Genomic DNA, 14288 nt, shown 5'->3' on the forward strand with positions numbered 1-14288 from the left:
AGAAAAAAGAATTTTAAGGAGGAGAAATAATTAAAGGGTTTATAAAGGTGATGCCATTGGATTTTGGATCGGGGGACTAAGGAATCATTGGTGATTTTTTTTTTTTTTTTAAGAAGTGTTAAAACTGAAGTTATGCTACAGTGCTTTGACAAGTAATTTGAAGGAGAAGAAGTAGAATAAAGCTTATTCTTTTAAGAAGTTTGGCTGTAAGGAAAAGAGATGGATTGTAATTCAAGAGTAGGGACAAGATTAGAAGAAGAGTACTTTTTAGAATGGGAGACTTAAGAATGGTTAGAATTGGAAGTATATTAGCCAATGGGTATATCTCATGACCTAACTGTTGACAAAATCCATAAATATATTAAAAGTAACTAAGTTCACAGTAGTCATAGAAGAGATGCCCTTCAACCTGAGGTTGTCAATTTCTAAGAATTCTATACAAGGCATATATATATTTCATAATAACATAGGAAAATAATGATGATGTAATTAAAGACTGCCACTTGATGGAATGTTCCTGCTGAGGCCATCACATGCCCTTTTGGGTTGGGTCACCCATTGGTCTAAGCCAATTTACGGCTTCCTCTGTTTTTATTTTCTTCTAGAAGTGGGGAAGCATTGTGATATATGGCATACTGGCTTTGGAATAATTGCATATTTGCCAAAGTGGCCCTGAGTATTAAAACTTGGTCACCAGTTTTTCCTATTTTATGCAGGGCAAAAAAATATAATGAGTGGTGCTTGTTGGCAGGTGTTTTCCTTGCTTTCTTATCCCTGAACTCTATATAGTCAGGGACTGCTTTTGTGGCAAAAGAACAAAAACACTGCTTAATGGCTACAGACGTAAACTCGCCCCTACATTCTCACTCTGATCTCCTCTTGCCCCACAATACTGTCCAGTGCCTTTCCTTTTTCACACTGGTGATTGAGACAACTGTAAAATCCAACAGATCTGGTTGTGTGTGTGTTTAACAATGTGTTTGCTATCCCGCCTCTCCAGATACTTAGCACCAGGTACCCCATGACTGTCATGAACACTATTTTCTAGTTATCTCCTCCAATAGATGAGTTAAACTAATAGCTGATTGTCTCTGGAATTTTGTGTCTGATTACTCTTTAGCTTTATTAACTTTCTGTAAGCTTTTGGAAAACAACAGCTAGCTCAGTGACTCTCTTATCCACACCACACGCAGGTGCTGGATATTTGGATGATGTCACCCTAATAAGTGCTCGCCCGGGGCCCGGGGTGCCTGCCACTTGGGTGGAGTCCTGCACCTGTCCTGTGGGCTACGGAGGGCAGTTCTGTGAGATGTGCCTCTCGGGTTACAGAAGAGAAACTCCGAGTCTCGGGCCGTACAGCCCGTGTGTGCTTTGTACCTGCAACGGACACAGCGAGACCTGTGACCCTGAGACAGGTGAGATGAGGTTCTTGGGGGGTGGGGGTGGGGCTGCTGGGCCTAAGTCCTCTCCAGCGGATGAGCAGGGAAGTGCTCCTGGTCTTACCGGCTGGCTCACCTGCCTTTGTTCTCATCCCCACTCTCCAAACAGGTGTTTGTGACTGCAGGGACAATACAGCTGGCCCCCACTGTGAGAAGTGTGGGGATGGGTACTACGGAGATCCCACGTCGGGCACCGCCTCCGACTGTCAGCCCTGCCCGTGTCCTGGCGGCTCGAGCTGTGCCTCTGTCCCCAAGACGCAGGAGGTGGTGTGTACCAGCTGCCCCACCGGCACCACCGGTCAGTCCGCTCTTCCCGTCTGCCCTCCGCGTTCCACTGGGCAAAAGGACCTCGGGACTCAGGGCCTGGGAGTTTGCAGCTTCTGTTTGTTTGTTTGGCTCCGTGATTATAGTTGTCCAAACAGGCAAAAGTTGTGTATGGAATTTATTACGGATTCATAGAACACATATCAGATACAAACGTGGCCAACATGGTGACGGCCACGTACTTTTCTAAGCACCCTCCGCCTTCTGCCTCAGTAATCCTCACAACCCCGTGAGGTGGGTGCTGCTAGTTTCCCTGTGTGACAGCTGAGAACACCGAGGCACGGAGACATGAAGTGACGTGTCCCAGCTGCGTGGCTGGTCCCTGGAGGAGCTTGTGACGAGCCCCGTATGGTCACCCACCTAGGATGAGAACGAACACTTGATTTTTAGTTTGTGGGGCTATCCTGGGATTCTTGATATAAAGTGGTAATGTGTAAATTCTTTAAATTGTTTCTATTCTTTCTTTCAATAGTCCTTTCAGTGCATCAGAGCCCATCACGTTTAGTTAGGAAAAGATGTTTTTATAGCTTTGGATAGACATCTGTTCCCGTTCTCTGAGTTTCTTTCTTTTTGTTAATAACATAAAACTAGATCGTTCCTAGCTACTCAAGGAACTGTCGTGCTGACTAAGGAGACCAAGGCTCACTGATGAGCGTTCCTCTTTTTCCGTTGACTTTAGCTTCCATGTAATGGAGAGGTTCTGGCTAGGCTTCTGATAGAACCCTTGACTCCATTACATACTTTTTCTTCAAAACGTATTGCTGCCTAGAAATAAGTGAGACAGAAAAACCACTCAGCTAATAATTTGTATCTCTTGTACATCATCAAAACACTCTTTAATCCTTGGGAAACATCAAAATACCCCATCTTCCCTTTACTACTCCACTGACCCCACACTAAGCACAAGGTCTTTGCAACACAGAGAGATTCAATCATTTGCTTAAGGTAGTTGAGAAAATAAGGAGAAACTAGTGTAGACTTTCAGATTTTTTACTCTTTTCTTTGTGTACGTGTGTTTTAAAACAGTGGCCCAACAGAGGTTCATAGATGGAGTTCTCTGACCTTGTTCCCCACCACCGTCTGTTGCCTTCGCTATCTCTGCTGCAGCTGTCCTGGGCTGCTTGTAATGCATCAGATCAGCCAGACTGTATGTCCCGTTATGCACGGTTTTCTTTTTTTAGAATGCTTTACCCCACCTTGTTCCACCCAAACCTCACTTTTCTTGTTCAACTCCTCTCTTTACCGTGGAGTTTGGTTGAAACATCACGTACTCTGTGCTACTACCTCAGGTTTTTAGGACCCTTTTTTACTCTGCTGCCATAGCATATAGCATCCCCCTTGCAGAATATGCTCCTAGGGCGCCTGGGTGGCTCAGTCGGTTAAGCGACTGCCTTCGGCTCAGGTCATGATCCTGGAGTCCCGGGATCGAGTCCCGCATCGGGCTCCCTGCTCAGTGGAGAGTCTGCTTCTCCCTCTGACCCTCCTCCCTCTCATGCTCTCTGTCTCTCATTCTCTCTCTCGCAAATAAATAAAATCTTTAAAAAAAAAAAAAAAAAAGAATCTGCTCCTAGATGTACTTAATATGACGTTTTGATGAGAGACCCCTTTGCTCATTCTGTTGTTCCACTGGGTAGACTGCAAGCCTAAAACTAAGTTAAGCACTGGAGATGTTCTCATGGCTATGCTGAATAATACAAATGGGGGAGTTGAGACTACTTGGGATACATAATGGAGAGATGGAGTATACTGTAGGAGATCTTGCAAAATGTTGTAAACCTGTTAGTCTGTAACCAGATGTCTCTCACACAAGACTTGTGAGATATATTTGCTTTGTTAGTTATCACGTGACTTGAAGGGAATGAGCTATAGTGCTTCTTGCGGATGTTAATTAGGGTGTAGAGGTCCACGTGAAAAACAGCATAGACCCTGTGAAAGATGATGCCATCACTCATTAGTCCTATACCCTGCTTCCTTTTTTTCATAGCACGTTTTAACCACTTCATGTTTTTCTATTTATTCATTTGTTTATTGTCTATCTTCCCCTCCTAACCCTTGTTAAGCTCCATGACAGCAGGGACTTTTGTCTGTTCTATGGACTTTTGTATTCCTAACACCCAGAATAGCACCTGGTATGTATGCTTGTTGAATGAATGCAAATATTTTTTGGATAGCGAACAGAGATTGCAGATAGAGGGTAAGATGTTCCTCATTTAGAAGACTACTGAAGAATAGGAATAGCTACCTATAGTCCCTGAGCTCTTCACACGTGGTATGCTACACATTTGATCTTTAAAATGATCTTTTGAGGTAAATTAATAATAATAATAATAATAATAATGATACTCTTTTTTCATCACATTTATTTGAGTGCCTGGCTTTGGGAATGCAAAGATGAATAAGGGATGGTCCCCACTCTTCCGGGGCTAAAAGTATAGAGGGAAACACAGATAATTGTAAGACAGTGTGGTTAGTTCAGGCAAAGGAATACACATAAGAGGGGTAGAGGAGAAGAAACAACACCTCTCCCGAGGTGGGGAGGGTATGATAAGGAAAGCTAAGGCAAAAAAAAAAAAAAAGTACCTAACTTGCCCAAAGTCACATCCAGGACTTGGACCTACATCCTGGACTCTGAGACAAAAGGATAGGTTAGCCGTTGTTGCCAGAAGATACTTTGGTGTGAAAGCTTTCCATGGGCTCCCATGCAGCTCTGTTTTAGGTTTTCTACCAGATTTAAAAAAAAAAATTGTTTTATTCAAAACAGGTTTCAAGGCATTTTAAATATAGATCATATCTAGAATGGCTAAATGATCTGATGATAAGCAAAACTGACATGCTGTCCTAATCCTGGTCTGGAGAAGGATCTCGGGTGAGGGTCTGGTAACTACATCAGAGACAAGAAGGGCCTGAGTAGCATCCTGTTTCTTCCTCTCCTGGCCCACCCCCAGCCACAGATTCTGTTCACCTCACCAGTGGTTTCCATTTGCCAAATGCAGGGGTCAGTTTTCAGTCCTCCTCTGACCCTGTTCTCTCAGCAACGCGGGATGCTGGTGACTGCTCACTCGGCCCCAGACATTTCTCCTCTCACCTTTGGGGACACTGCCCTCTCTTGGGTCTCCTTCCTTCCCTCTTCTCTTGAGGCTCCTTTTATCACTTCTGATTCTCAGCCTGAGACTTCCATGTCAACTTTATCTGTATTCTCCCCTCAGGTGAACAAATCTCATCTTATAGCTTCAAAAGCCTTTCTGTGCCTACTGAAAAATCTGCGTCTTAGGCCCCGACCACGCTCTCTCCCGAGTGCCAGCTACCTACTTGCCATCTCCGCTTGGCTGGGGGGCTGGAAGCCTTCCATTTGCCCCTGCACATCCTTTCTTCTTTTTTCTCCACCCCGATGGGACCTGTGTGCATGATATCACATGGGCCCTCCATTTGTGTTCAAGCAGCAGGAAGAGGGAGGAGGGTGGGGCAGAGTATTTAGTCCAAGGCCCCTTCTCTGGAGGGATCCTTATGGCTTAGTGACTTTCATCAAGGTTCTCAGCTCCTGACACTAGCTTTCTCCAAACAGCCCTTTCTCATGTGAGGTTCCGGTTAACTGCTCCCTCCCCCCAGCCCCTGAGGCCCAGGTAATAGAGCCCCACAGTCACTACCCCCGGGGCTGCACTGTCTCCTGGGATTGCTTACACCCTGCCCACACTCATATAGATAGTATCTTTATTAAACTCTCTTCAGGTCTTGCTAATTTGAATGTGTCTATTTAATTTTCTGCTTGAGTCAGATGGCTAAAGGCATCTCAAATTTAAGCAAATCCAAGCTAAATCTTTGATTTCTTTCTTTTTCTTAACCCCAACCCTATCCTTCCCCAGTCTTGTTCATCTCAGGGAAAATACTACCATCCACCTAGTTGCTCCAGCTAGAAGCTAAACTCCTGGACTTGTCCTTGATTCTGCTTTCTTTCATTTCCTGGAAGCAGTCAGCCAGCATGTGTGATGGACTCGATCTCACATCTGACTGCATTTCACCGCCTCCATTTCATCACCCTGGTCCAGGCCACTGCGGTCTCTCACCAGAATAGCCTCCTAATTGGTCTCCCTGCAATCCATTCTCACACAGCAGCCAGGATAATCCTTTTAAAATGTAAATCAGGGGTGCCTGGGTGGCTCAGTCGGTTAAGTATCTGACTTTGGTTCAGGTCATGATCTTGGGGTCCTGGGATGAAACCCTGCATCAAGGTTCTGTGCTCAGCGAGGAGTCTGCTTCTCCCTCTCCCTCTGCCCCCTACTCATTCTCTCTCAAATAAAATCTTTAAAAAAATGTAAATCAGGGCTTATCACTTTAAAAACCCTCAATATCACCTCATTGCACTTTAATATAAACCAGATTTTTTACTGTGACTTACAAGATTGGCTCTTAACTATTTCCATAAGCTCATTGTGTTTTTCTGTAACATTCTTCCCTTGGATATTAGCATGACTGGTTTTTTTTCCCTGTCTTTCCATTGTCATCCCAGATATCTCCTCTCTACAGAGCTTTCTCTAACCACCCAATATGAAGTAGTCCTTACCTTTTCATTCTATCATGTTGCTCTGTTTTGTTTTAATTTGTTATGCTTATCCTGATCCAAAATAATCTTCTTATTTATATTGTCTGTGGATTGGTCTCCCTCAGCTATAGCATAAGCTTCATGAGAGTGGAGATCTTGTCCACCTGGTTCACTGCATCATCCTGACAACCTAGAACAGTGCCTATGTATAAGAGATGCTCAGCAAATGTTCATTAAATGAGCAAATGAGCAAACCTTTATTTCACCAGAAAGCTTAAGCTAATTCAGTCCCTATCAGCTACAAAGATATCAAGATTCCAACTTGAGCTAATAATGATGGGAAAGTGGGAAAGGAAAGAGGAGGAGCAGTGAGTATGGTGGAAAGAGTTCCGGATTCTAGCTGTTTGGTTGTGGGCAAGTTATTTAACTTCTCTGGTCCCTTCACTATAATAGAAGCCGGAGGCAAATGACAATCTCTAAGTTCTCTTCTAAGATACTCTTGATTCTGTCCTAGTTGACACAGCTCAAACAAGGATTAGCACACGTCTTTTCTTTTTTAGGAAGATTGTCCTGCTTACTCTGCTGTATAGGAAACTTATGGTATTGAGTGGCACTTCATCTTTTTTAATATCATAAACCAAAACAAACATATGAATGTGCCATCCCTTGGGACAGGAGAGGTTAATAAACCCTGAGCCTGACTCATTTACAAAGCACTTTTAATGCATGATGTCAGTTAATCCTCAGGACAATTGAAGTGCAGTAGGCAAAACAGGTGCTATCGTCCTAATAACAAAATGGGGATGTGCCCCGAGTCCCTGTGCTGGTCTGGCACATTGCCAGGACTGCAGCCCAGGTCCTCTGCCCTCCTGGGCTGGTGCCCTGTCCACTGTGGCATGTGGCCTCCCATCTGATGGTTCACCTGGACTCTTCGTAACCAGACTGTGTGTGTCCAGCAGCACCAGGAATGTCTGAGGTCTTTCTTTCCTAACATCAGATTGTCCCACATGCAGGTAAAAGGTGTGAGCTCTGTGATGATGGCTACTTCGGAGACCCTCTGGGTAGACACGGCCCAGTGAGGCTTTGCCGCCTTTGTCAATGCAGTGACAACATCGACCCCAATGCTGTTGGAAATTGCAATCGCTTGACAGGAGAGTGCCTGAAGTGCATCTATAACACTGCTGGCTTCTACTGTGACCGATGCAAAGATGGATTTTTTGGAAATCCCCTGGCTCCCAATCCAGCAGACAAATGCAAAGGTAATCTAGCCATCGGCCTGGTTCTGCCACCGTTGTGCTCATTTATTCTGAAAATTCATCGCGTGGTCTCTTTAAGTATTTACAGATGTTTGGTCTAACACAGCGCTGTTCAATAGAAATGTAGTGTGAACCAGTCGTGTAAGTTAAGTTTTCTCGTAGACACATGAAAATAAAGAGAAACAGGTGAAATTGATTTTAATCATATATTTTATTAACCCTAATATGTCTCGAGCACATCTCGAGACCAGCCACTTCACCTGAAGTCTGGAGAATCTGTTTGTACTGTTTACATTTTCGTATTTCGCTCTGGTGATTCGCATCTCTTGCTGTCTCCATCTCCCCACCCTAGCCTGTGCGTGCAATCCCCATGGCACCTCGAGGCAGCAGAACAGTTGTAACCCCGTGACCGGGCAGTGTGAATGTCTGCCCCACGTGACCGGCCGGGACTGTGGAGCCTGTGAGCCCGGATTCTACAACCTGCAGAGCGGGCGGGGCTGTGAGAGGTGAGGCGCCAGGCGCCCTTGCTGGAAGCAATCTGGGCTTACCTTTTTTTTTTTTCATTGAGAGAGATGGATTTTTATGACTTATACCCGTAACAGTAGCCTTGATTTTGTTCAGGAATTATTTGAGTGCCTCACTCAAGCAGAGCACGCTTAGGGGCAGTACCGGACAGTGGTACTGAGGCTCCTGGGAGAGGCGCGTAGAACGAAGCTGCCCTGGCTGCGTCAGTCGCCCGAGCAACCTTTCAAACACGACATCTCGTGAGGTGCTTTCTGAGGCGCCCAGAGTCAGACCCTCTGGGGCTCGCAGCCCGGGAATTTCTATTTTCAAAGCTCCTGCTGGTCAGCACCGAGGTGGTGCCAGGTTGGAGAGCCCCTTTGTAGTGGTTTAAGGAGTGGAATTAACCGTGTTGGTGGGTGAAGTTAGAAAAAGAGGTTCTGAGTAGAACTCATGAAAATTACTTGAACCTCAGGCACTTAATAACCCTTAACATTTTGTTTTAATAGCCCTGTAGATTGTTTTCTCATACAAATTACAGCAGTTCTGTGCTGACTAGGGGCCGGGAGAAGGTTTGCTGAGAGTCTGTTTTTCTTACCGGAGAAACATCACGTGTTCACTTTCAGGTGCGGCTGCCATGCTTTGGGTTCCACCAATGGACAGTGTGACATCCACACTGGCCAGTGTGAGTGCCAGCCTGGAGTCACGGGCCAGCACTGCGAGCGCTGTGAGGTCAACCACTTTGGGTTTGGACCCGAAGGCTGCAAACGTAAGGAGCTGGGAGCATAGAACTCTTAAGTCTTTCCCAATTCCCGTTAGAACCACAGACTTTGACAGTCAGAGCTGGACCTAAGTCCTCACAGATGCTTCAGTCAGTGAATATTCTCCTTTTCTAAAATGGGATTGAGTGCTTCTCTAGTTCCTTTGCAGCCACCTTATTTACATCTTCTTGGATTGTATTTCTGTTTCTTTTTCCAGTCTCTTGTCTTTCCAAGGAATGTCTCCCTTTGATTACCGGGCTTTCCCACTGTGCTTAATGAAACATTTTTATTGATCACATTCTTAGAGCAGATAATGAGACAGTGAGAGACTCTGCTCATAACTTACTTGGTGGTTGACTTACCGGCTGCAGTCGCTTCCCACCCTTGGGGCCCTTTTGGTACGGTTACATCTACACATCTGCTTCTCCTTGGCGTAAACACTTGCCTGGAATTAGGCCTCAGAACAGTTTGGTGTTTTGCTTTTTGAATTCCTTCATTTCTCCTGTGGAATGTAGCATAAATCATTGACCTAGTTCAGAGAACAAAGCAAGTAAACAAACTATAAAATAATGCAAAATATATATTAGCATTTGGGTTTTCTAGTTCCTTAGTGAGAGAAATATTAAACAGCAGAGAGATGAAGGTAGAGAAGAGTTCTTGAAGTGCATAAAAGGGCATTGATTAGTTTAATAGACTAATTTCTATAATTATTAAGTAACATGAAATGTGTCCCCTCAGAGATGATGCACATTGTACTTTAAAACTCACTTTTGCCTAACATAATGTAATAAAATAAAATTAATAATAATAATAATAATAAAAGAAAATTAGTGGCAGACCAAGATCAGAAGAGGAGGAGAACTGACATTAAACCTGAGATAAAAGTACAGAACTGAATTCTCATTAGTGGAATAATAAAATGTTTTCCTTATAATGTAAAAGTATTTCAAACTTCACTACATTGTTTATAGAAATATTTGTCATATACTGAATGTGATTCTAATCTTCGCTGAAGATCTTTTAAAGTTTTTTAAAATGTAAAAAAAAAACCTCACTTTTGCTTTAAAAATTTTTGTTTTCTCTACTGAGCAGACTTAACCATTCGAATTCTCATAATTTGGCCTGTTTTTCAAAAAAATATCTATGTATAATGAGAGTACCATCAGCTTATTGATATCAGTCTGGGTTAAAAGACAATGTAATCTTCCTTCCTTTCTCTATCATAGACTCTTTTTACTTTATTCTGTAGCCTGTGACTGTCATCCTGAGGGATCTCTTTCACTCCAGTGCAAAGGTGATGGTTGCTGTGAATGTAAACAGGGTTTTGTGGGAAATCGCTGTGACCAGTGTGAAGAGAACTATTTCTATAATCGGTCTTGGCCTGGCTGCCAGGAGTGTCCAGCATGTTACCGTCTGGTGAAGGATAAGGTAAGCTGTCAACAGGGCATTCGCTCATTCATTCATTTATTCATTCAGTAGACATTGAATGGGTACTTCCTGTGCACTGAGCTCTAGAGAACAAATGATGAACAAGATAGGCATGGCCCCTGTCCTCAAAGACTTATGTTCCAGTCGGGAGACAAATAATAAAAATTAAATAAAGACATACTGAGAAGAGCACCAGAAAGAATACAAACAGAGAATAACTGGGAGAACTACTTTATGTAAGTCCTCTCTAAGGACATTTATTTAAGGTGAGATCTTAAGAATAAGAGGGAACAAGCCTAATGAGAAGTGATGGGTAGGCTGTTCCAGGCAAAGGGAATGTGGGGTACAAAGGTCTCAAAGGTGGAGGGTGTCTGGAGCCTCCTGATTGAGGAGGGAGTGGTTTGTGATAAGACCGGAGAGGTTGGTAGAGACAGCTCATGTCATACCATGTCAACCATAATAAGGGATTTAGATTTTACTCCAAATCTAGCATGAACGCACTGACGAGTTTTCAGCTAGGAAATCCAGTTTATATTTTAAGAAGAACACTCTGACTGCTATGTGAAGAATGATGGTTAGGAGTGGGGCAAAAGGGCAAGCCTGGATTGAATTGGGTAAGTATGTGTGTTTGGGGGGCAGGGCATTAGAGGGGGCAAGAATAGAGAAAGAGAATCACCAAGGGTGCCTCTTGGGGTTTTTGCTTAAGGTAGCTGGAGGCATTGTTTATTGAAATGGAGATGACTCAGGGGAAACAGATTTAAGAGAAGAAAATCAAGAGTATAGTTTTGCATGTTGAGTTGAGATACCCATCAGAGAGCTGAGTGGAGATATCAGGAAAGCAATCTAAAATGCAAGGGAGAGGTCAGAACTGGAGAATCCTCAACATGTAGTGTTTAATGTCAAAGGAATGGGCTTGATAGTTTTTCTCTTGAAGCCAGAGAAATAAAGAAAAACTACCCATGTTATCTGTTTAAAAGTAGATATTTGTGGAGTATATAGACCTACGTAAATGAGCACCCTTTTGATGATCGTTCCTGCAGGGAGTACAGCTGAGTTCTTCAGGAATGTTTATATGTGCTACCTTTCCCTTTTCTTCCTTCATTATGTCCAGGTTGCTGATCATCGCGTGAAACTCCAGGAATTAGAGAATCTCATAGCAAACCTTGGAACTGGGGAAGAGGTGGTGACAGATCAAGCCTTTGAGGACAGACTAAAGGAAGCAGAGAGAGAAGTTATGGACCTCCTTCGAGAGGCCCAGGATGTCAAAGGTAAACATGTTAAACAATGGGTAACTTCTGCTAGATGGCTCAGTCTTTAGACATGCCTCCTAGTTCAAAGTTATTTCGTATGGCTTTATAAAATTCTTCCTCAATTTTTCAAACTATTTGTAGAATCTGAATTTTTTTAAACAATCTGTGAAAATATAAGAACTTGTTTTAAGATACAGTAAGCAAAAATAATTCTCCCAACACATCAGAAACTATTAAATGCTAAAATTCCAAGTGTTGTATAAATCTCTTCCATTACAAAGTGTTTTAAAACAGTTTTTAAAAATCATGAAAGGTATGCATTTTGGGTGCGCATTATTTTAAGTTGAAAATTTGAACTTGGATTCTTCTGTCAGTCTACTGAGTGAGAATTTATTTTACGCACTGCTTTATTTCCTTAGAAAGGACCCTCATAAGGAAAAATTGTAATCTTCAAGTATTGACTAAACGGCTAGATACTAAATATGTAACACCTGATATTTATGAAGGATTAGAAATTAGTGCCTGCTTATGAAATTTTCTGCTTAATAAGGGAACAAATGTGCTAGTAACATCATGTAAAAGCATATATTTTATATTATGTGCATATTTAATGTCCTTTGCAATTGTGTTGCTCCTCTGTATATTATCTGATGAGACTGATGATAATAAGCAGAGGAACTGGCTTAAGATTTAGAAAACAGTTTATTTTAAAATACTTTAAAGGAACCTGAATTTGTGAAACTTTGAAAGTAAGAAAAAGTTATTTTACATTATTTACGTGCTTTTTAAATCACTTTTTTTTTTTTAAAGATTTTTTATTTATTTGAGAGAGAGCACATGAGAGGGGGGAGGGTCAGAGGGAGAAGCAGACTCCCTGCTGAGCAGGGAGCCTGATGCGGGACTCGATCCAGGGACTCCAGGATCATGACCTGAGCCGAAGGCAGTCGCTTAACCAACTGAGCCACCCAGGCGCCCTAAATCACTTTTTTAAAAAGATTATTTATTTGAGAGAGAGTGAGCAAGAGCAAGCGAGCTGGGGGAAGGGCAGAGGGAGAGAGAGAGAATCTCCAGCAGACTCCGTGCTGAGTGTGGAGCGTGACATGGGGCTCAATCTCACAATCCTAAGGTCATGACCTGAGCCAAAATTGAGTTGGACGCTCAACCGATGGAGCCACCGAGGCACCCCTTAAATCACTTTCACATTTTATTTTTCTTACTTACTCTGAATTAAGCTTTTTTTTCTAAGTTTGGACAAATCCTTTCCTACACTTACTGAGGGCCTATAGTATACCAAGCATTGTGCTAAACACCAATAATGAAAAGATAAATAAGACTGTGCTCCTTCTATCGAAGTACTCACCGCCTGGCTGAGGTCACTTTTGTTTAGGGGCTTTCCACTCATAGCGAATGTTCATTAACATTAGGACACCTGGGACCACAATGATTGACCTCTTTATTGAGTTTATGAATCTACCCATTTGGAGTTAGGTCTTCCTGTCAGAGTATAGGTCAACAGAAATTAAGTATATTACTTATTTCTTATTGTAGATATCCCTAATATATATAATTTTGATTTTATAAAATTGTTAAAGAAGGAAGTAATGAGATGTATCTGGTTTTGGCCAGTTTAATTTTTATATGAGTGTCAGAAATTGTTTTATAAGGTAAATTTTTAGAAATCGAAAAATAAAATGAGGGGTCAGTAGTTTGTTAACTTTAGTTGTGTGTTTGTCTTTTGTGTTGTTGTTACATTTTAAGTGTTAAACGTAGATTAAGAAGAATTTATATGTTTCCTGTTCTGTGTAAACACTAGTGTTTTTTTTAGGATGTTCATTTGTTGGCAAGAACTTCTGACACACAGTTTTCCACTAATATATTCTCTTGTAACAACAAGTTCACATCTGTCCTGCCATATACACTGAAGAATCGAATGTGGGGTTATCTTTAAGTGCTGCTCCGTACACCTGAGAGCTGGGGTCTGGCACATAGCTCTGGTGCCCACACCATGAGCACATGGGAATAGTCAAGAGGCCAGAAAGGGAGGTCAGCCAGCATTGTTCGGCATCTTGGTGCAGCCCCAGCTATGTCTAGCTTCCTCTGGCCATAATGACCACCTACTTTCCTCTACCCAAGCTGGTGATTCCATCGGACAGAAGCTTTGACAAAAACCATGGATGGTCAATGCCTCCCCTTGAGCCACTTAAAAGGCAGGAACATAATGGGCTGCAGCTTCTCATAGCTCGGGGAGCACCATAGTGAGGCTAGGGTTAAAGTCTCCTCCCACGAAGACTTGATTCATGGAGTTCCTGGCTGACCTTTCTTACTTGGGTTCAAACTAGCCAAGAATAAGAATATCTCCACAATGATTTATCCTTTCAAACTATCCCTGAGTATTTATTTGTAGTTTAAACTTGTGTTTATTCTGCAGCTTTAAAAGATTATATGGTGAAAAAAAAAAAAAAATTATATGGTGCAATTAGGTTTTGCAATTTGAAGGCATTTGAAGTGATCCTACAAGTTAGATTATCTATTCTCTTTTCAGTTACTGATGTTTCTCTAAAGAGCTGGCCGGAGAGATTGGTATCTGTTACATTCCTGAAGGTCTAAAGGAAAGGGGTTTTCATAACTTCAGTGGCTGCTTATGCTTCTTGAGTCTAAATGAGTTTCTACAATTTCAACTTTTTTTGGGGTCTTTTGTTATTTTCTTAAAAATCTTTAGATTATCAAAGAATTGTCTAATCATTCAAGCAGGGCCACTGTGTATAGTTAGGCGAGTTTCTCACTGCACCAAC

General features: G+C 42.4%; 1 protein-coding gene across 1 annotated transcript in view; it reads left to right on the top strand.

Annotated features, from left to right (window-relative positions):
- Positions 1-14288, top strand: part of LAMC1 (laminin subunit gamma 1) — a 126359-nt gene that overhangs the window by 95753 nt on the left and 16318 nt on the right. The window contains exons 12-18 of the mRNA XM_021682860.2: positions 1194-1415; positions 1549-1737; positions 7314-7559; positions 7909-8062; positions 8684-8826; positions 10068-10246; positions 11358-11514. Of these exons, the coding sequence (XP_021538535.2) occupies positions 1194-1415; positions 1549-1737; positions 7314-7559; positions 7909-8062; positions 8684-8826; positions 10068-10246; positions 11358-11514 (1290 nt within the window). The remainder of the gene's footprint in view (positions 1-1193; positions 1416-1548; positions 1738-7313; positions 7560-7908; positions 8063-8683; positions 8827-10067; positions 10247-11357; positions 11515-14288) is intronic.

The sequence above is a fragment of the Neomonachus schauinslandi genome, chromosome 6 (genome assembly GCF_002201575.2).
Source record: "Neomonachus schauinslandi chromosome 6, ASM220157v2, whole genome shotgun sequence".
In the NCBI taxonomy this organism is placed as follows: domain Eukaryota; kingdom Metazoa; phylum Chordata; class Mammalia; order Carnivora; family Phocidae; genus Neomonachus; species Neomonachus schauinslandi.